Raw genomic sequence first — 22,559 nt, 5'->3', positions numbered from 1 at the left:
GAAATATATTCTAAGATTTCTATTCTTAATATTTTATGAATTTAGAATTCTTGTCCAATCATTGAGTCCAGCTACTATTTTTGTTTATTCAATTCTACTTAAGAGTGACATCACATTCTCAAACATTCCAAATAGAAGTGTGGTCAAACCCTTCTGGAGAGAATCTGACAATGTATATTGAGGAGCATGAATTATTTACACTTTTAAGTTCAGTAATTCCACTTCTGGAAATCTATCCTAAAGAACCAATTCCAGGCCAGGCACAGTGGCTCATGCCTGTAATTCCAATGCTTTCAGAGGTAGAGGCAGGAGGATCACTTGAGGCCAGGAATCAAGACAAGCCTGGGCAACACAGTGACACCCTGTCTCTATGCATAATAAAAACATTAGCCAGGCATGGTGGTACACCCCCGTAGCCCTAGCTACTCAGGAAGCTGAGGCCCAGAAGTTCAGAGACGCAGTGAGCTATGATGGTGCCACTGTACTCCAGCCTGAGTGACAGGGTGAGGGCCTATCTTAAAAATAAAAAAAGGGCGGCTGTGGTAGATCACATCTGTAATCCCAGCACTTTGGGAGGCCAAAGTGGGAGGGAGGATCACTTGAGCCCAAGAGTTCGAGACCAGCCTGGACAGCACGGTGAAACCCATCACTACAAAAAACAGAAAAATTAGCTGGGCATGGTGGCGCACGCCTATAGTCCCAGCTACTTGGAGGATTGCTTGAACCTGGAAGGTGGAGGCTGCAATGAGCCAAGATCCCACCACTGCACTCCAGCCTGGGTGAAAGATTTAGACCCTGTCTCAAAAGAAAAAAAAAAAAAAAAAGCCAATTCCAGATATTGAGGTGAGAAGCTACCCATATAAAAGTGGCTAAACAGAATTATTTATATTGAATAAAAAATCAAAATAGGCAGAAAGTAGAATTAAATCATGGCCAACCACTTCATACAGTATTTTTGCTGAATTTTTATATGTATAGTCAGAGTATAATCAACATATATACAATAAAATGCAAAACTTCAGGAATACACCAAAAGTAGACCACACCAAGATGACAGAAGATGGTATTTTTCTTCTTTTACTTTCCCAAGTCTTCCCCATTGTGGTTATATGATAAATCATGACTTTTTTTTTCCTCACCAACTTTAATCCCAGAGTAATGACTTTTTTTTTTTTTAAATCCAAGTTTCTAGATAAAATAAGCCCCCTTCCAATTTCCCAAGGCTTTATTCATCTCTTAGAAAACTACTTAGTCACCAGGCCAGGCGCAGTGGCTCATGCTCTAATCCCAGCACTTTGGGAGAGTGACGCAGGCGGATCACTTGGGGCTGGGAGTTTGAGACCAGCCTGGGCAATATGACGAAACTCCATCTCTACTAAAAATACGAAAATTAGCCAGGCGTGGTGGCGGGTGCCGGTAATCTCAGCTACTCGGGTGGCTGAGGCACGAGAGTCACTTGAACCCAGGAGACAGAGGTTACAGTGAGCCAAGACTATGCCACTGCACTCCAGGCTGGGCAACAGAGTGAGACAGTGAAATTCTGCCTCAAAATAAATAAATAAATAAAGACAATTATTTAGTTACCACCCTTCCTTTGGTCTTTTTTATCAGCTTCTTGAATTTGTGGATTACCTTTCTTGTACGCCACACTTAGAATCTCTTCCACTTGATCAGCAAATCCCATATCCAACATCTGGTCCACTTCATCCAGGACAACATGCTTAAGTTTGGTGAGATCTAGTTTGCCACTCTGTATGTGGTCTTTGATACGACCTGGTGTTCCAACCAGGATATCAATCCCATTCCTCATGCGTTCAACTATAAAAAACAATGACAAGATTTTCTGGGTTTTTATCGGTCTGGGGTACCACCGTTAACTGTATTGTTATTCTAAAATATTTGTTAAATACCTGCAAGTACAAAGTAATATGCTAAGTAATTAATAATGATAAAGATACTCACGACACTCCTAATCTAGTGGGAAAAACATTCGAAGTGAAAAATATCAACAAAATTTAAACCATCCAATTATAGTAAATATTTGAAGTGACCATCTAGTGTATAAAGTGACATAAAAGAAATATGCAGCCGGGCGTGGTGGCTCACGTCTGTAATCTCAGCACTTTGGGAGACCAAGGTGGGTGGATCATGAGGTCAGGAGTTCAAGACCAGCCTGGCCAACATGGTGAAACCCAATCTCTACTAAAACTACAAAAATTAACCAGGCGCAGTGGCGGGTGCCTGTAATCCCAGCTATTTGGGAGGCTGAGGCAGGAGAATCACTTGAACCCGGGTGCAGTGAGCCGAGATCACGCCACTGCACTCCAGCCTGGGCCACAGAGTGAGTGAGAAAGGAAAGGGGAAGGGGAAGGGGAAGGGGAAAGGGAAGGGAAGAAAAGGAAGAAATGTACACTACTGGAGGACAATAGCACCAGGAAAGAAATTACTTCCAGCCGGGTGTGGTGGCTCACGCCTGTAATCCCAGCACTTTGGAAGGCTGAGGCTGGCAGATCACAAGGTCAGGAGTTCGATACCAGCCTGGCCAATATGGTGAAACCACGTCTCTACTAAAAATACAGAAATTAGCCAGGCGTGGTGGCACGCGCCTGTAGTCCCAGCTACTCGGGAGGCTGAGGCAGAAGAATCACTTGAACCCGGGAGGCGGAGGTTGCAGTGAGCCAAGATTGCACCACTGCACTCCAGCCTAGGCGACACAGCGAGACTCTGTCTCAAGACAAAAAAAGAAAGAAATTACTTCCTTGGCTGGAGGAAAGTATCAAGGTTTCGCAGAGTACGAATAAGAATCTAACAGAAATAGGAACTTTCTATAAAGTAAACAGGTATAGGGAGGATGAGACATAATGAAACAGCAAATAGACCAAGGATATATAAAGACATTTGGAAAAATGAAGCTCAATATAACTGCGATGAGATGGTAATAATAATTTAGCTTTGTACTGAACTGCTGTTGCAGTCTACGGATAATACTAGGCACTTTATATACATTATCCAACCCAATCCTCACAACATCCCTGCAGGGTAGGTTTAGTAATCTTTTTCTATAGATGAGGAAACTAAAGCACAGAAAAATTAAGCAACTCGAACACAATAGCTACTCTGTGAGCAGAGTCTAGATTCAAGCTTTTCTGGTGCCAAACCCTATATTCATTCTGCCAAAGCTGAAAAGAAATAGCCGTAAGACTGTGTGCCAAAACTACGAATTTTTTTTTTTTGAGACAGAGTCTCACTCTGTCACCCAGGCTGGAGTGCAGTGGCGCGATCTCGGCTCACTGCAAGCTCCGCCTCCTGGGTTCACACCATTCTCCTGCCTCAGCCTCCTGAGTAGCTGGGACGACAGGTGCCTGCCACCAAGCCCGACTAATTTTTTGTATTTTTAGTAGAGACGGGGTTTCACCATGTTACCCAGATGGTCTCAATCTCCTGACCTTGTGATCCACCCACCTCAGCCTCCCAAAGTGCTGGGATTACAGGCATGAGCCACTGCGCCCAGCCAAAACTATGATTTTTTTTAATTCCTTAAATCCCTTCCTTAATTTATACATCCGCTCTAATAATAAAGCTCCAAGGCCTTGAACTGGGAAGTAATGGAATACAAGAGCAGAGACTCTAACATCTGGCCGTTGAGCCCCAAGGAAAGAAAGCCTGCATACATCAAGAAAGAAGTAACCATGCAGAAAGAGGGACAGACCCAAGGTCCTAACAGACAAGAGTAACCTTGAATTCTGACTTCCTATTTCCTAGAGCCCAAATGGACTGTTTTTCTGGGTTCAATAAGTTACCTTTGTAGCCCCTAGATAAATATAAATAGATAAAAGTACTAAGAACCATATACAGGATTTGCCTATCATCATGCAGGACCATGTTCTTGACCATGTTTAAACCATGGCAAAAGAAAATCCCCATAAACGACTATCCCATGTAGAGAAGCCAGATGTGAAGGTTAAAAGAAATCCAATAAGAGTAGTCAACAATGGGTGGCATTATACTTCCCTCACTTTTTTAATGTACTCACATTGACCTCCATAGGGAGTTCCACCATAAAAACAAGCCACTGACAGCTTTTTTGTGATGTCACTGAAGTCTTTGCTTACTTGATTTGCCAACTCTCTTGTAGGTGCAAGAACCAGTACCTGATAAAGAAAAATAATTGAATTCGAATTACTGTGTAGTATTTGTTTCTTAATCTAGTTCTTAAAGAATAGCATTCCAGGAAAAGAACGACTTGAACAAGGTCTAACACTGATGATGATGATAACATTAGCTAATATTTTTGTCTAATAGATCTTAGACTCTACTAAATTCTTTATATGTATTATTCTGATTTAATTTTCGCAACCTTTTGAGCTAGGTATTAGAGGATAAATAACTTGACTAAACCGCTAAGAAGGAGCAGAGCCTTCAAGCAATTGGGCTCCAAAACCTGTAGTCTTAACCTCTACAGTAGAGAACATCTGAAGCAGAACAAAGTCAGAGAAGTAAGGTAAAGCCAACAATGTAAGGGGCTTTGAATCCTAGAGCAACATGAGTTTGATCTATATATATATATAAAAAACATGAAATTGCTGGCCAGGCGCAATGGCTCACGCCTATAATCCCAGCATTTTGGGAGGCCAAGGTGAGTGGCTTTACTTGAGGTCAGGAGTTCAAGACCAGCCTGGCCAACATGGTGAAACCCTATCTCTACTAAAACTACAAATGAGCCAGGTGTGGTGGCTCACACGTAATCCCAACTACTTGGGATGTTGAAGTGGGAGGATCACTTAAACCTGGGAGGCGGAGGTTGAGATTGCGCCACCGCACTATTGTTGCCAATCCAGGCAACAAAATGAGACTTTGTCTCAAAAAAAAAAAAAAAAGTCCAGGTGCAGTAGCTCATGCCTATAATCCCAGCACTTTGGGAGGCTGAGGTGGGCGGACCACTTGAGGTCAGGAGTTCCAGACCAGCCTAGCCAACATGGTGAAACCCCACCTCTACTAAAAATACAAAATTAGCCGGGCATGGTGGTACACATCTGTAATCCCAGATACTTGGGAGGCTAAGGTAGGAGAATCGCTTGAACCCAGGAGGCAGAGGTTACAGTGAACTGAGATTGTACCACTGAGCGACAGCACGTGACTCCATCTCAAAAAAAAAAACTGCTACAGGTCCTCAAAATAGGGTAATGGTATGAAACTAACATGATTAAAGAACACCTAATACATTCATCTAAAAAATATTTAATGACTACCTACTATTGGCCAAGCACTATTCTGTGTGCTAGGGACACAGCAGTAAACAAATTAACAAAAGGGGAGCATGGACACTGGAAAGCCAGTGAGCAAGTGAGGTTAGACCAGAAAGACAACTGCAAGAACCCACAGCCAAAGTGACAACATGGGCATTCACAGTCATTTCAATGCGGTTAATGTCTATCAAATGTCAAGTTCTCTAGAAATGAGCCCAATGGACTCACCCTAATATGGGGGCTTGGCCTTTTCATCTCTGACTTGCCCTTCCTTCCATTCATGCTTTTCTATTAAAAATGCTTTCTCCATCTAGGCAAAAATGGTCAGACACTCGACCAAAGCTATGAGCCCCGGGGACATCTAATGGTTTGAAGGAAATATGATAAGCATTAATTATATAGATGATCAAAAGTGTAGGAAAGATTAAAATATTGAAATATACAGAGAATGATCTGTATATATTATTAAATATAAAAGAATTATCCTCGATTACTTTCACATAAAGATCCACAGTAAATAGAATGGGTGACTATAAGAACTCAATAAAAAATCATAGGGTATGTACACAATGCCCAAGTGGTGTTTTTTCCCGTGCTGACTGACAGCCCTTGTATTTAAGACAGTTACCTGAGGGGGACGGCCTCTCTTCCTGTCTTGCAGTTCCCCATGAAGTTTCTCAATCAAAGGGATGGCAAAGGAGAATGTCTTCCCAGTTCCTGTCCGTGCCTGTGCAATTAAGTCCTTCCCACTGTAAACATGATGGAAAGTCTTTGCTTGTATAGGAAACAGGAAGGTCACTCCTCGGCCTATGAACAAATTAACTGTGTTATCTCACACCACAATTCTTAAAATATTAGCCATACTGACATACTGAAGTATACTATTCATGCTTCTGGTCCTGCAGAATTAAGGAATTCTACCTTCTGGTCAACATCTACAAAGTTAGGGTCAAATATATATATATTTTAAGAAACAGGGTCTTGCTTTGTCACCCACTCTGGAGTACAGTGGTGTGATCATAACTCACTTGCAGCCTTGAACTCCTAGGCTCAAGTGATCCTCCTGCCTCAGCTTGATGGACAGCTGGGATTACATGTGCAAGCCATCATACCTGGCTCAAAAATATTCTGATAGCAACGAATCTGCTTGACTGAAAAATATCAGCAAACTTTAAAGCACCCAATTACAGTAAATATTTGAAGTCTCATCCATAAACGTGAAAATCTGGTGCTTTGTAATCCAACTGTGCTGCTCCTGATTTAGGAAGCACCTACTTGAGTAACTGCGACTTGTCCGTCAGCTAGTTCAGAAGCAGATTATTAAATGAATTCTGGGTTTACACCTATAAATTAGGCTCATTAACCTAAAGATGCCTCAGAAGCGAAAGAGATAAAACATTAACATGGCATCACCTAATTGCTTAATTTCACCAGCATCATTATTCATTACACTTCTGAATACATATTGTATTAAATACAATTTTTTTTGAGACAGGGTTTCATTCTGTCACCCAGGCTGGCATGCAGGGGTGTGATCACAGTTCACTGAAGCCTTGAACTCCTGGGCTCAAGCGATCTTCCTTCCTCAGCCTCTGGAGTAGTTAGGACTATAGATGTGTGTCACCATGTGCCCCGCTAATTTTTAAACTTTTTGTAGGGACAGGTTGTTACTATGTTACCCAGGCAGGTCTCAAACTCCTGGCCTCAATCAATTACAGGTGTGAGCCACCACAGAGGGCCTGAAGAAATTTTAACCACTTGTTTAAGAGGCATGAAGAACCATCACTACTATAGTACTAACTGAATACACAAGCCTACTTCATTATATGATTGCATGTGTCCGCCTACAATAAGAATATATCCTGGTTCATCTTAACAAAAACAGTGGAGTGCTTCTGTTAAAATAATACGTTCTAACATCATATGATATTTTCAAGAACATTACCTTTGAGAAGCTTAATAGTTTCTTCAGATATGGGAAAATTAGAGAAAGCGCCTTCTTTTTGTTCCACAGATATTTCCTATCAAGTAAAGGGCCACAGAAAGAAATCAATAATCACCTACACAAATTAACAGAGAACCTTTTGAAAAAGAGACAAAACAAGCTATCCTAAAGCAATTCTTCTAAACACATCAGTTTAAAAATCAACCAAAAAGACACAAAAACCTTGATAGGTAAATCGAGATCTGAAAAGGAAACATTGTCATAAATCTATAAAACCTTAACAAAAGAAAAATCTGAGGCAAATATATACTGGGTATATTATGTGTGACTAGATCTCAACTAAGATCTACTCCATAACCACAACCAACAATACAACAATATACTGTTGGAAATGTCATTAGCCCTCTTCCAAAGCAGCATCTCTCGTACACACACATCCATAGAAAATGAACAAACGTTTATGAGGTAGCAGTCACTGTGGCATTATTTGATAGTAAGATATCTATCTGAATGCTCAATAAAAGTAGCAAGTAGACTTCAAGACATTTATATGAAAGATTATGTAACCATTAAGCATACTTAATGAGAAAAATGCTTAGATAGAAACAGAGAAGTCAAGATACAAGATTGCATAGTACAACGCTAATCTGATTAAAAATAATAGATGCATATATTAAAAGTACTATAAGGAAACACCAAAAATGAACAAGATTACTTCTGCACTTGAAAAGTACAGGTATTAATATTTACTAAATGAATGGTGAAATTCCAGGAAGCATTTCTTTCTTTTTTCAAAATGTCTGCATTTTCTATTTTCTCTGGATCACATATTTTTTATAATCAGGAAAAAAATTACAAATGTTGACCATGATCTATAGAAAAAGAAAATTTATTAGAATCAGTATTTTTCAGCTGGGTGTGGTGGCTCGTGCCTGTAATCCCAGCTACTCAGGAGGCTTAGGCGGGATTATTGCTTGAGGCCACAAGTTCTAGACCAGCCTGGGCCACATAGCGAGATCCCATGTCTAAAAAAAATGTTTTTTAATACAGTTAGTACTTTTCTTTCATGACTGAGTTTCTGAAAGGTAACAGAATTAGGTTCTGGACAGACATTTTATCATCCTGTTCAACTCCAGGATGATTACTTAATGGCCTAACCAAAAGGACTTATACAATCAACCTTTTCAGTAATTCCAATAATTTATTTGGTTAAACCCCTCAGAGGGAAACTAGGGCCCATTTACACAACTGTATCTCTTCTGTTGATGACTGACTCGCAAATAAGCAGACCAAGACTCTCCCTAAGCTTAAACAGTATCTGCTTATTTGTAAAGGAAGCATTGTGACACTACACTAATTTTTTTTTTTTTTTTGAGACGGAGTCTCGCTCTGTCGCCGCCCAGCCTGGAGTGCAGTGGCAAGACTCGGCTCACTGCAAGCTCCGCCTCCCAGGTTCATGCCATTCTCCTGCCTTAGCCTCCGAGTAGCTGGGACTACAGGCACCCGCCACCATGCATGGCTAATTTTGTGTATTTTTAGTAGAGACGGGGTTTCACTGTGGTCTCGATCTCCTGACCTCGTGATCTGCCCACCGCAGCCTCCCAAAGTGCTGGGATTACAGGTGTGAGCCACGGCGCCCGGCCATTTTTTCTTTTTTTAGGACAGAGTCTGCTGAGAACAGATTCACGCCTGTAATCCCAGCACTTTGGGAGGCCAAGGTGGGGGGCGGTGGATCACCTGAGGTCAGGAGTTCAAGACCAGCCTGGCCAACATGGTGAAAGCACACTTCTACTAAAAATACAAAAAATTAGCCGGGCATGATGGCACACGCCCGCAATCCCAGCTACTGAGGAGGCTGAGGTAGGAGAATCACTTGAACCCAGGAGGCAGAGGTTGCAGTGAGCCAAGATCATGCCACTGCACTCCAGCCTGGGTGGCAAAGCGAGACTCCATTTCAAAAAAAAAAAAAAAGACGGGGCTCCATCTTAGCTGAGCTACCGTGCCCTGTCATATGCTAATTTTTAAGATGAAGTTCCACTTAGCCTAAGGTATCCCCCAATCCATGAAGTGCTGACACATCACATTTTGTCCTGCAATTAAAGGCTACATATAGCAGTTACCTACTTATTTATCTAAAACAACAATGAAAGATATCTTCTACCCAATGAAGTGCAAATTTACCTGATCTATATCACCGTTACTTTCTTCACTGGCAGCTTTACCGGGGTTACAGTCAAGTTCAGGATGAGGAAATCCATTCTTCAGTTTGGGGCTTTTATCTCCAGTTTCTCCATTCATTTCCTTTTCCTTCTTCATCTTCTTCGGCTTAGGAGCATCTATTTCTTCCTCAGAAGGCTCCTCATTTTTTGTCACTTTTTTGGTTTTAGAAGAAACCGCTTTCTTTTCAATGGGCTCCTTTTTCTTTCTCAAACATTTGGTTTTAGGAGAAATGTCATTTTGAGACGGCTCGTCTTTCTTTTTTGCCTTTTTGGATTTAGGAGAATTCATGTCAACTTCAGAAGGCTCTGCTTTCTTTTTAACTTGTTTAGCTTTGGGGGAAACAGTTTCTTCCTCTTCTGCTATCTCTTCAGTCTTATTAGATTTTGGCTTCTCTTTTTTCTCTTTCTAAAAAATTCAAAAGGAAAATACAAACACTGAATAAGGCATTTATACATTTGCAAAATTCATCAATTCTGGATTATTTCAAGATCATTTTCACCTTTGAAAAATATAGTTCTAGGCCGGGCGCGGTGGCTCAAGCCTGTAATCCCAGCACTTTGGGAGGCCGAGATGGGCGGATCACGAGGTCAGGAGATCGAGACCATCCTGGCTAACACGGTGAAACCCCGTCTCTACTAAAAATACAAAAAAAAAAACTAGCCGGGCGAGGTGGCAGGCGCCTGTAGTCCCAGCTACTCGGGAGGCTGAGGCAGGAGAATGGCGTGAACCCAGGAGGCGGAGCTTGCAGTGAGCTGAGATCCGGCCACTGTACTCCAGCCTGGGCGGCAGAGCAAGACTCCGTCTCAAAAAAAAAAAAAAAAAAAAGAAAAATATAGTTCTGAGGCATTTTGACATTTGTACTTTCACGTTGTGATGAGGTAAAAATAAAAATAGTAAACTTTTTAAAAAACCACTTGTTAGCTATATATAGAGACAAGTATATATCAATAGTTTTACTATCTTGGAAAATGAAGAGTGCCCCTTAGTAACTATTCAACTCATGTGGGTCAAATAGTTGTAAAACAGATTTTCTTTTCTTTTCTTTTTTTTTTTTTTTGAGACAGAGTCTCGCTCTATCACCCAGGTTCGAGTGAAGTGGTACAATCTCAGCTCACTGAAACCTCCACTCGCGAGTTCAAGCAATTCTCATGCCTCAGCCTCCCGAGTACCTGGGACTACAGGTGTGCACCACCACACCCAGCTAATTTTTGTATGTTTAGTAGAGGCGGGGTTTTGCCATGTTGCCCAGGCTGGTCTCAAACTCCTGAGCTCAGGCAACCCACCCACCTCGGCCTCCCAAACTGCTAGGATTACATGAGCCAACACACTTGGCCTGGAAACCAGATTTTTGTAAGGGATTTGGATAAGCTCATAGGATACTCCAACAGGCTCCAAACTCAATAATATAGAAAGTCCAAATTCAACTCCAATAGAATAAGGCCATGTATCTACAGATTGATGATGTTAAGCAGGTTTCTTTTCTTTCTTCCTGCTAAAATCCCAGGTAAAACAACAGGGATTTTTTTGTTTTTTTAAGAAACAATTTCTATTTTTCACCCAGGTTGTGGTACAGAGGCATCATCATAGCTCACTGCAGCCTTTAACTCCAAAACAGGAATTCTGCACTTTGCCTATCTCACAAGAGCAAATTAATTTATATAAAGACAGTTTAGGGCCAGGTGCAGTGGTTCATGCCTGTAATCCCAGCACTCTGGGAGGCCAAGGCATGAGGATTGTTTGAGGCCAGCAGTTCCAGGCAAGCATGGGCAATATAGCAAGACCCTTTCTCTATTGAAAAACTTTAAAAATTAGGTTGGGCATGGTGGCTCACGCCTGTAATCTCAGGACTTTGGGAGGCCAATGAGGGCGAATCACAAGGTCAGGAGAAGGAGACCACCCTGGCTTAATACAGCGAAACCTCGTCTCTATTAAAAATACAAAAAAAATTAGCCACGCATGGTCATGCACCTGTAGTCCCAGCTACTTGGGAGGCTGAGGCAGGAGAGTTGCTTGAACCCGGGAGGCAGCGGTTGCAGTGAGCTGAGATTGCGCCACTGCACTCCAGCCTGGGCGACACAGCAAGACTGTCTCAAAAAAAAAAAAATTTAAATTAGCCAGACGTAGCGGCACACACCTATACTCCTAGCTACTTAGGAGGCTGAGGTGGGAGGATTGCTTGAGCCCTGGAATTCAAGGCTGCAGTTAGCTATAATCATGCCACTGCACTCTAGTTTGGGTGACAGTAAGACTGTCTCTACAAAAAATAAAAGGGCAGGACGCGGTGGCTCATGCCTGTAATCCCAGCACTTTGGGAGGCCGAGGTGGGCGGATCACCTGAGGTTGGGAGTTTAAAACCAGCCTGACCAATGGAGAACAAGCCTGGGCAACGAAAGCAAAACTCGATCTCAAAAAAAAATAACAAATAATAAATAAAATAAAAGAGACACTTTATGAAACAAAAAGTTATAAAAACTCAGTCTATCACCCTTGTGTAAAAAAGATGTACTTAATTTAAAATAAAATAAATAAGTTACAAGAATACGGAAGGAGTGACACCTCAGAACCAAGTAAGACAGATGACTGTGGCTCCTATTTGAACTTTCTGACCCCCTACAACTTTTCATACTATTGAAAGCAATTAGACACAGGTTGTAGCCTCCTTAGAAACCTATTCTGGCAGAGCCCCAGAACAATCTTGGAAATACATATTACACTGAATTCCGCCTCCTGGAAACTTCAGGCCTGGTCTCTGTTCTCAAATCATAGATTAAAAATAATCTCCTTGCCAACAAAAAACAAGCTAGTCTCCTTCCAAAATTTTATTCGTTTTCATCCCTTGGTTCCACCAAATAAGACCAAGTTTCCCATCCTGGTGGTCTCTTTTGGAATATAACAGAGTTTGGTCATGTATCTCTGGATTTGAGCATGCCAAATTGAAAGCAACTGACTGATGCGATGTAAACCAGGACCACTACTTCTTGCACCTGAGTACAAATCTGCCGCGGCTTCCTACGATTCTAAAATATTGCTATTGTAAGAGCTCCATATCAAAAGGCAGGGAAACAAACAAGGAAAGTTCATTCTAAGTAGTGTACAACCTAAGTCCAAGAACAATCTTTCTTCCCACTGACTTATCTCAGAACAGAGACTCAGTCACAAGTTAAATCACTAGGAAGCAACAGCAAAGCAAGGGACGGCTGTCAAGGTTAAGACTACTGCACACTGCTGGCCTATATAAAAAAATATGGTGTACACTCAGCACCGCAACACATGCCTTTAGATTTCCATGGGAAATCTAGTCAATATAATACTAAGAAGAACTGAGTTACATCATCTTCTCAGGGCGGCTTACCGGAAAACAAACTGTACTTCCCTTACTAGAGTTTAAAAAGTCACTAAAGACGCCGCCCACGTGCGCAGATGAGGTTAAGATATCTCCAGTCTACTCTAAAGCTCCAGTCCCCACTTTTTTTTTTTTGAGACGGAGTTTCGCTGTTGCCCAGGTTGACTTGCAGTGGCGCGATCTCGGCTCACCACAACCTCCGCTTCCCGGGTTCACGCAATTCTCCGGCCTCAGCCTCCCGCGTAGCTGGGACTACTGGCGTGAGCCACCATGCCCGGCTAATTTTTGTATTTTTAGTCGAGACGGGGTTTCACTATGTTGGCCAGCCTGGTCTCGAACTCCTGACCTCATGATCCGCCCGCCTCGGCCTCCCAAAGTGTTGGAATTACAGGCATGAGCCACCGCACCCTGCCTCCAGTCCCCACTTTGACTTGACTTGTAATTCCCTTCGCGCACGCTCAAGCCGGGAGTTATGTCTCAGCCAGCAACGTGGAGCCTGACTGAATGTCCAACTCTGCGCACTGTGTGAGGCGCGCCCAGTCGCCGGGGACCACGTGGGACACCCGGCCTTCTCCCGAGCTCCAATAGGGCCTCTCTACCAGAGTTCCTGGGACAATGTGGATGCCTCTAATCTCAGAGGAAGAGGTCAGCGCGCGGCGGACCCGGCTTGGTCGGGCAGACGCATCCACTGCCTGGGAGCGCACCACTCCTGGACGACCGCCCGTCAAGACCCACGCCCGGTCTCTGGACGCGCTGTTACCCGCCGCGCGCTCTCACGATCCCAGCCCGGGCACCTCTCCCGCACCCCGGGGTTCCGCTCCACTCAGCGTCCCCCCTGGCCCCAGGTCCCTCCGTTTCACCTTCTCGGTTTGTTTTCGCAGTGTCTCCCCTTTTTTCATTGCGGTGTCTGATTCCAAACCAGCGTCACTACGGAGTTTTCCCGGCATCTTCAGCGCAGGCTGCCCAGGCCAACCAGTCTTCTCAACCGCGTGGAGAGGAAGAGGTAGTTCCCCCGCCTCTGTCCACCCGGCTCTCGTCACTTCCTGTAGCAAGGCACTTCCGGGGAAAGCAGGAAGCACAGGAAAGACTGCTCTCCGCGAGGTAAATTCAAAGCAACGGCCTGTGACTGTGGCTAAATTTAGTGCACTGACTGACCACTGGCGGCCTTTGGTCTAGAAGGCACCTACGGAACGGTAAAACCGCAAGGAATTACAAAGGTTAGCTTTGTATTCTCCAACACTGGCCAGATTTTCCCTAGCCCCAGCCTGAAAAATGAAGGCTTCTAGTTGCTTTTGAGTGGAGCATCTTCAGTGCTTTATGTTATATTGTTCGAGTTTGCACGTACAGACTCGCGGATGTGTATTCTTAATCATCTCTTGGAAACGTCTACTCTGAAAGTGTCGGCCAGACTCAGGAGCCTGAAGGAAAAAAAAATTCAGTCGGTTCTAGTCGTTCATTCATGCGTGCACTCAAACATTTTATGAGCGTTCACTGTGTCAGGTAGGACAAACAGGGCTAGGATTCACTAGCAGACACAAAAGCCTTATCCTCAAGAAGCTTTATAGACTAGCGGGAGAGAGAGAAGTCTTGTGGTTTGAGACAAGAGTCTCCTCTGTCACCCAGGCTAGAGAGTGCCATGGCGCGACCTGGGCTCGCTGCAACCTCTGCCTCCCAGGCGCAAGCGAATCTCCTGCCTCAGCCTCCAAAGCAGCCAGGACTTCAAGACCAGCCTGGGCGACATAGCAAAACCCCTATGTCTTTATATATACATATATAAATATATAATATTATATATATAATATATATGAAAAAATAAATTTCAAAAATGGGTTAGAATCATAGAATACCTGACATTGACAATCAGCCTTTTTTTTTTTTTTGAGACGGAGTCTAGCTCTGTTGCTCAAGCCGGAGTGAAGTGGCGCGATCTCAGCTCATTGCAACCTCCACGATTCTCATCCTTCAGCCTCCCTAGTACCTGGGATTACAGGCCTTCGCCACCACACCCAGCTAATTTTTCTATTTTTAGTAGAGATGGGGTTTCACCATCTTTGCCAGGCTGGTCTCGAACTCCTGACTTCAGGTGATCCACCCGCCCGCCTCAGCCTTCCAAAGTCCTGGAATTACAGGCATGAGCCACAGCGCCCAGTCTTTATTTCATTTTTTTGAGACAGGTTCTCCTTCTGTTGCCCAGGCTTGAGTGGAGTGCAATGGTGTGATCACAGCTCATTGCAGCCTCAACCTCCCAGACTCAAACGATCTTCCCACCTCAGCCTCCCGAGTAGCTGGGACTACAGGCATGTGCCACCATGCCTGGCTAATTTTTTAATTTTTTTTTTTGGAGAGATGGAGTTTTGCCATGTTGCCCAGGCTGGCTTTGAACTCCAGAGCTCAAGTGATCTTCCCACCTCTGCCTCCCAAAGTACTGGGATTACAGGCAGGAGCCACCATACCCAGTCTGCTCTGTTATTTTTGGACACATTACCTAATCTGAACCCAAGTTTCCCTTGTATGAAATGAGGATAACAAAACCTACCTCATCTATTGAGAAAATTAAGTAAGATAATGGCAGAAAATGGTCTGGCAGTGCCTGGTACATAGAGCACAATCAATGAGAACTGTTAAAACTTAGTATCACAAGGGTTTAAAAACACAATTTAAAATATTACATTTTATGATAAAGGAAAATGCTGGAAAAGTATTTCTGATTACTGCATTTTTTAATCAGTTTCAAGGAAAAATTTTATTTCATCTAAACTATTATTTGATGTTTCATGGTCTCGTTTATTTATTTATTTATTTTTTTGAGACAAGTCTGTCGCCCAGGCTGGAGTGCAGTGGCGCAATCTCAGCTCACCGCAACCTCCGCTTCCCAGGTTCAAGCAATTCTCCTGCCTCAGCCTCTCGAGTAGCTGGGATTACAGGTGCCTGCCACCACGCCCGGCTAATTTTTGTATTTTTAGTAGAGAAAAGGTTTCACCATGTTGGCCAGGCTGGTTTCGAACTCCTGACCTCAGGTGATCCACCCGCCTTGGCCTCCCAAAGTGCTGGGATTACAGATGTGCACCACTGCACCCAGCCATGGTCTCAAATTTTTTTAACATTTTGTGAAAATGTGCAACAATGCTTTAACTTATATTCTGATATCCCTGAGCCAGGAGCCTTGATTTATTCATCTTTGTGTCCTCAAAATTTCAGACAGTGCCTGGTACATAGTAATCTGTAATTAAGTGTTTATTGAATGTTAACATAGCAGTGGTGGAGGGGAACCCCTTGAAATAAATTTTAGCTATATGCCCAGGTGCAAAAGTACTTGAGTAATCCTGGTGTTAGATGTAGAAGAAAGGAGAGCAAGCATGAATGCAGTCAACTAATTGGCCAACAAAATGCTTAACATCTCTGGTTTCACCATTGTATCATGTAGTTTAGATACTAAGTGGAGGCCCAGTCCCTGCCTCAAAGAACCTGCAGTCTGGTTGACAAACCACAACACTACATGATCCTGCTATATACATGATACTACTGCATACAGTACAGGGACATGTTTATCATCAAGAGATATTCAACAAGAGAGTAAGCCCCAGAATGGTACTAAATGGAAAACTTTTCAAAGCTTATAAACTAAGTTCCTTTGTAACCTGCATATAGGGGCAAACCCAAATTTCCACCAGGAAACATGCAAAAGGCCCATTGGACAAAAGGTGGCCAATTATCTTGTCATCAGTATAAAATTCAGTAACAAGAGGAAGAATAGCTTATGTAAATTTGATAGGAGCTGGATATGGTGGTGCACACCTGTAGTCCCAGCTACTTGGGAGGCTGAAGCAGAATTGCTTGAACCTGGGAAGCGGAGGTTGCAGTGAACTAAGATTGCACCATTGCACTCCAGCCTGGGTGACAGAGCAAGACCCTATCTCAAAAAAAAAAAACAAAAAAAAAAATGAAATAGAGAAAAACTTTGATAGGAAATGTTGAATATCCTTGAATGCTTAAATATCAATATTTTGCCAGGCCCATTTCCTCTGATCTGGATGATGTAATGTTTTCACAAAATTAGAGGGAGAATTTCTATTTTTAAGAGCATGTATATGCATACACAACGAATTCAAAAGTCTACAAAATAAAATGTTAGCAGTCATTATTTCTGAGTAATGTGACTGTGGGTGGTTTTTATATTCTTCCATTTGCTTCTCTATTTTTTCAGATTCCCAACAATGGACATGTATCTTTTTTTTTTTTTTTTTTGAGATGAAGTCTCACTCTGTCGTCCAGGCTGGAGTACAGTTGCGTGATCTTGGCTCAGTACAACCTCCGCCTGCTGAGTTCAAGCAATTCTCTTGCCTCAGCCTCCCAAATTGCTGAGATTACAGGCGCTCACCACCACGCCCAGCTATTTTTTGTATTTTCAGTAGAGATGGAGTTTGACCATGTTGGCCAGGCTAGTCTCGAACTCCCGACCTTCAGTGATCCACTCGTCTCGGCCTCCCAAAGTGTTGGGATTACAGGCATGAGTCACTGCGCTCTGCCTGACATGTATATAAGGAAAAAAAAAAAAAGGAATATGGTTTTTAAAAACTACTGTTAAGCACTATCCCCAAAATATAGGAAACAAAAACAATGTGAGAGAAGACTCTCAAGATTTAAACCTAAGTGAATTCATAATTCTAAAGCTGGAGATAATAAAACAGATGTTATTTCATTTATAAATTCAAAAACTGAAGATCAGGGTAACTGATTCTAGTTCAAATAGCTGTTAAATGACTAGAGCACAGAGTACCAAACAGGAGGCCAAAAGCCAAAAAATGGAGCCATGAAGGTACTGGCTTCTAAAAGGAAGAAGAGTAATACCAGTGGCCAAGTGCAGCCCAAAGCTGCGAATCTGATGAGAAATTTGCCCTGCCCCATCCTACTTTCAAAACATATGGAAAGCTATTATTTAATTTTGTTAGGACCCTTGCTAATAGGGGCAGCTGACCTTTAGCAGGTAGACTCTCTTAAACCTATCCACCCTGTTGGCATTTACCTACATACTTATCTTTTTCACTCTTCCCTGAAACCCTCCAATGGCTATCCAAAACAAGACCTACAAAGCCCTCCAAGATATAATACATCTTGCCTTGTTCTCACAATTGCCTTCCTCATAGTCACAATCCCAGCAACAAGAGCTACTCATAGTTCCCCATACTTAAGACCATGTTGTTTCATCAGCTTTTCTGTGACTTTGCCTGGATGCCCATTCCCAGTTTCGTGTTTCTTTTACCTACTTAATGCTCAGTCATCATGTCTAAAAAGCTTTCCCTGAACTCCCACTCCCATTCCAGGGCCAGGTGCCCTTGCTCAGTATTCACAAATCATTGTACTTAGTCATTCCCATGGACATAGGTTTATTGTCCACTTATTTCACTAGATTCTGAGCTCCAGGGTACAGAGACTGGGCACTGCTTATTAACCCAAAACATATTGCCCGCGACATTGTAGGCACACAACATATTCTGACTGAATATACTAGTACTCATGCAACCTAATATGAATGGAGCCCATTTCATCTTGGTTATACAACAACTCAGTTGCTCAAATGCAAAGCAGACTGACATTTTCCCCCCAGTTGTGTGTCTGTAACACTAGTCCCCCAAATCAAAACTTCCACCTTCCACAAGCCAGCACTGAAAGTCCTTCCCTGCCTCCTTCGCTTAACTGAAATCTGGCTCTTTCTGAAAACCCACCCTCTGCAGGTTTCACACACAGATGTTGCCCATTCCCTGAAATTCCACATATCCCAGTTGATGTCAGCGTCCTCTTTTCCTCAAATCCATTTTCAAACCATTACTCCACTTTCATGTAAAAGCTCTTGTCCCTTTAAAAGATAAGGCATAATGTCACCCTATACCCCTCCTCATTCAGGTAATTTCCCAACCCCCACCATTCACTGATATTTTCGAATCGGGTTAGTCTTCCTCACTGTAGTCCTGGCTTGTTTTCATCGTAGGAGACCTCACTGTCCTTGAGTACCACCCATGTACCCACTGCTTTGACCACCGCAACTGAAGTGACTTTTGCCCCAACAGACAAAGGTCATACTCTGCACTTGCTTCTCCCCAGTTGCTCCATTCTTGAAATCTCAAGTTCAGACAGCCCTCACAGACCTTCAGTCCCTTGCCTCCTCTACATTCTGTTATCAACCCCATTTCCACTTCAATCCCTAGGCAGTCTAGACTCCATGGACCATTACTCCTATCACTTTTGCCAGAGTCTTTGGCATCTTTACCTCGTCATCCTTTCACTCACAAAGTGAAACTCCAATCCTGGATCAGTCAAACTATCCCTCATCTTCATTCCTACAATATAATGCTGTTTAATACAGGAAATCACTCAGTTGCTCCACCTGTAGTTGTTACCTTAACATCTGCAAGATAATCATACTTTCTCCCTGACAAAATGTTATGCTGTCTAAGGCTAAAATCTCTAGCCAGGAACAGTGGCATGCACTATAATCCTAGCTACTCAAGAGGTTGAGACAAGAGGATTACTTGCGTCCAGTTCAAGACCAGCCTGGGCAACACAGCCAATTGAAAAAAAAAAAAAAAAAGCCTAGGCACAGTGGCTCACATGGCTCACACCTGCAACTGAGCATTTTGGGAGGCCGAGATGGAAGGATTGCTTGAGCCTTGGAGTTTCAAGACCAGCCGGGGCAACATAATGGGACTCGATCCCTACCAAAAAAAAAAAAACCACACACACACAAAAACTAGCTGGGTATGGTAGCACACACCTATAGTCCCAGCTACTCAGGAGGCTGAAGTAAGAGGATCACTTGGGCCTGGGAGATCGAGGCTGCAGTGAGCCATGACTGTACCACTGCACAACAGCGTGGGCAACAGTGCAAGACTCTATCAATCAATAAATATATTTTTTCTTTTTTTTTGAGACAGAGTCTCACTCTGTCACCCAGGCTGTGAGTGTAGTGGCATAATCCCCACTCACTGCAACCTCTGCCTCCCAGGTTCAAGCAATTCTCCTGCCTCAGGCTCCCGAATAGCTGGGATTACACCTACCACCACACCCGGCTCATTTTTGTATTTTTAGTAGAGACAAGGTTTCCCTGTGTTAGCCAGGCTGGTCTTGAACTCCTGACGTCAGGTGATCTGCCCGCCTTGGCCTCCCAAACTGCTGGGATTACAGGCATGAGCCACCGCGCCCGGCCTAATAAACTTTTAAAAAATAAACAATGAATAACTAAAGCTAAAATCTCTAGTTGTGTGCTTGATCCCATAAATTCCTTCTCCTGAAACTTCATGTTGCCCTCTCTCCTTTAGGGCTTCTTCCTACCACATTTGAGCATTTCAACATGCTCAAATACCCCACCTCCCACACATACACATAAAATCCTTGCCAGAATTTCATGTCCTTCTATCTCCAGCTTTTGCTTATTCTTCCCTATTGACAATCAAATTTCAGAATGAGATCTTCATGTTTGTTCTCACCACTTCATCTCCCATTTCCTACTGAACCCACTGCTAAATAGCTTCTATTCTCAATACTCTTATTACTATGGTTGCTCCCTATAAAGTTTCTTTTGCCAAATCCAATGGCCATTTCTAGCTCGTCCTGTTTCCTCTAAAAGCCACACACTCCTGGGCTTTCTGTCCTCCTTATCTCTTCTCAATGGAGTCCTCTTTCTTCTACTATGAATTAAGTACACTGGTGGCCCTCTGGCTTCCCTCCTCAGTCCTCTGCTCTTACCATACTTGGATAATCTCATCTACTAGCTTAACTATCATTATTTTTTGGTCTATCATTCCCAAAATTATATCTCTAGAACAAATCTCTCTCCTGAGGTTCAGAATTACAAATCCAATTGTCTACTGTTTATTTCCTTTTACATATTTCATGCGTTAGTTAATATTAAAATATATCTAATCCTGAACTAATCATATTCCCAACCCCTCTTCATATAACTTTTCTTGCTCTTCCTCCTAGTACCCTATCTCAGGGAAAAAAATCTAGGTTTTTTGCTGGACTTGGTGGCATGCACCTATAGTTCCAGCTACTAGAGTAGCTGAGGTGGGAGGATCACTTGAACCTAGGAGGTTGAGGTTGCTGCGAGCCTAGATTGAGCCACTGCACTCTAGCTGGGGCAACAGTGTGAGACCTCATCTAAAAAACAAAAACAAAATCCAGGTTTTATTCTATTTCCCTCTCATCTTTTAATCCACTATCTGAGTCCTAACAATTCTGCCTCCTAACTCTGAAACCAGCTGGGCGCAGTGGCTCACGCCTGTGATTGCAGCACTTTGGGAGGCCGAGGTGGGCGGATCATGAGGTCAGGAGATCGACAACATCCTGGCTAGAGACGGTGAAACCCCATCTCTACTAAAAATACAAAAAATCAGCTGGGCATGGTGGCACGTGCCTGTAGTCCCACCTACTCAGGAGGCTGAGGCAGAAGAATCACTTGAACCTGGGAGACGGAGGTTACAGTGAGCCAAGATCGCGCCACTGCACTCCAGCCTGGGCGACACAGCAAGACTCCATATTAAAAAAAAAAAAAAAACCTCTGAAACCTATCCATGTTTTTCAGTGTCCACTGTCACTATTTAGTACAGTGGTTAAGAGTGCTGGTTCAGAAGCTAGACATTTTTCTGGGTTCAAATCCTCATTTACCTCACATCCAGCTGCATGATTCTGGACAAGTAACAACCTCTCAAGTGCCTCAGTTCTCATCCCTCAAAATACGTTACTTAGCATTAGTTCAGATCGCCAGCTAGATCTCTACCATAGATTACTGCTATGGCATCTTAAGAGGTCTCCAGGCCTCCAGTCTGCCTTTTCTCCAATTCAGTCTCTTCAGTGTGGCCAGCATTCTTTCTAAAATATAAATCAAATCATGTTACTCCTTACTTTAAGCCCTTAAATGATTACCCACTGTCTTCAAGAAAAGCTTTAAACTCCTTAACAACGTACATAAGGTCTTTAAAATCTGTCCCTGTTAAATACTAAACCGGTCTCTGATTCCTGTTCTCTGTCATATGGAAACCTCAGACTTACCATGCTATTCTTTGCCTCTGGGTTCCACATATGCTGTTCTCTCTGCCTGCAAGCCCTCTCCCTTCTAAACTCCTCTTCCCACCAGTACATACATGTGGTTAAATGGATACTTCTTTATTTCTCTGTTGGGTATCACTTTTAAAAGGCCTTCCTGACTCCTAAAACTGGTCAGGTGCACCCCAAGTAGGTCCTTAGCATCCCATACCTACCACTGTCTTAGCTTTCATTTGTTAAGTCTGTAATAATTGACTCTAAGTTTCTTAAGGATAGTGATTATGCCTTATTCACAACTATACTCCCCAGTGGTTAGCATAGTGATGGAAACATAGTAGAAATTCAATAATATCTGTGGAATAAATTAATGAGTATGCACTGTTTGCACACCCTTTTAATTAACTGTATCTAGACTAAAATGATACACCTAACTAACCATGTCACCAGTTTACACAGTCCTTTAATGTAGAAGGGAATTTCTTATTTTTATCACATAACCTATGGAAGGAATGATATGAATACAAATACATCACATTTTGTAAAATGCAGGTAATCTTACGTTAAGATTAGCTTGACTACCAAGTTTTGTTTGTTTTGAGACAGAGTCTCACTCTATTGCCCAGGCTGGAGTGCAGTGACATGATCTCGGCTCACTGCAACCTCCGCCTCCTAGGTTCAAGCGATTCTCCTGCCTCAGCCTCCCAAGTAGCTGGGATTACAGGCATGCGCCACCATGTCCAGCTAAATTTTGTATTTTTAACAGAGT

General features: G+C 42.9%; 1 protein-coding gene across 3 annotated transcripts in view; it reads right to left on the bottom strand.

Moving 5' to 3' along the window:
• The window catches only part of DDX21 (DExD-box helicase 21), a 38,980-nt gene extending 16,538 nt beyond the window's left edge, over nucleotides 1-22,442 (bottom strand). For 2 of the 3 annotated variants that reach the window (XM_021943409.2, XM_021943410.2), the window contains exons 1-6: nucleotides 13,615-14,448; nucleotides 9,373-9,816; nucleotides 7,192-7,267; nucleotides 5,875-6,053; nucleotides 4,034-4,151; nucleotides 1,633-1,818 (exon numbers count right to left, since the gene is read on the bottom strand). In XM_021943409.2, the coding sequence (XP_021799101.1) occupies nucleotides 1,633-1,818; nucleotides 4,034-4,151; nucleotides 5,875-6,053; nucleotides 7,192-7,267; nucleotides 9,373-9,816; nucleotides 13,615-13,701 (1,090 nt within the window). In that variant the 5' untranslated portion in view covers nucleotides 13,702-14,448. Of the gene's footprint in view, nucleotides 1-1,632; nucleotides 1,819-4,033; nucleotides 4,152-5,874; nucleotides 6,054-7,191; nucleotides 7,268-9,372; nucleotides 9,817-13,614; nucleotides 14,449-21,415 lie in introns of those variants that run through there. The other variant, XM_003903856.5, reaches the window with a different exon arrangement.
• Between the last annotated feature and the right edge of the window lie 117 nt (nucleotides 22,443-22,559).

Source organism: Papio anubis, chromosome 11 (genome assembly GCF_008728515.1).
Source record: "Papio anubis isolate 15944 chromosome 11, Panubis1.0, whole genome shotgun sequence".
Taxonomy (NCBI): Eukaryota; Metazoa; Chordata; class Mammalia; order Primates; family Cercopithecidae; genus Papio; species Papio anubis.
Note: the sequence above shows the minus strand (reverse complement) of the source record. Positions and strands in the feature narration are given on the sequence as shown.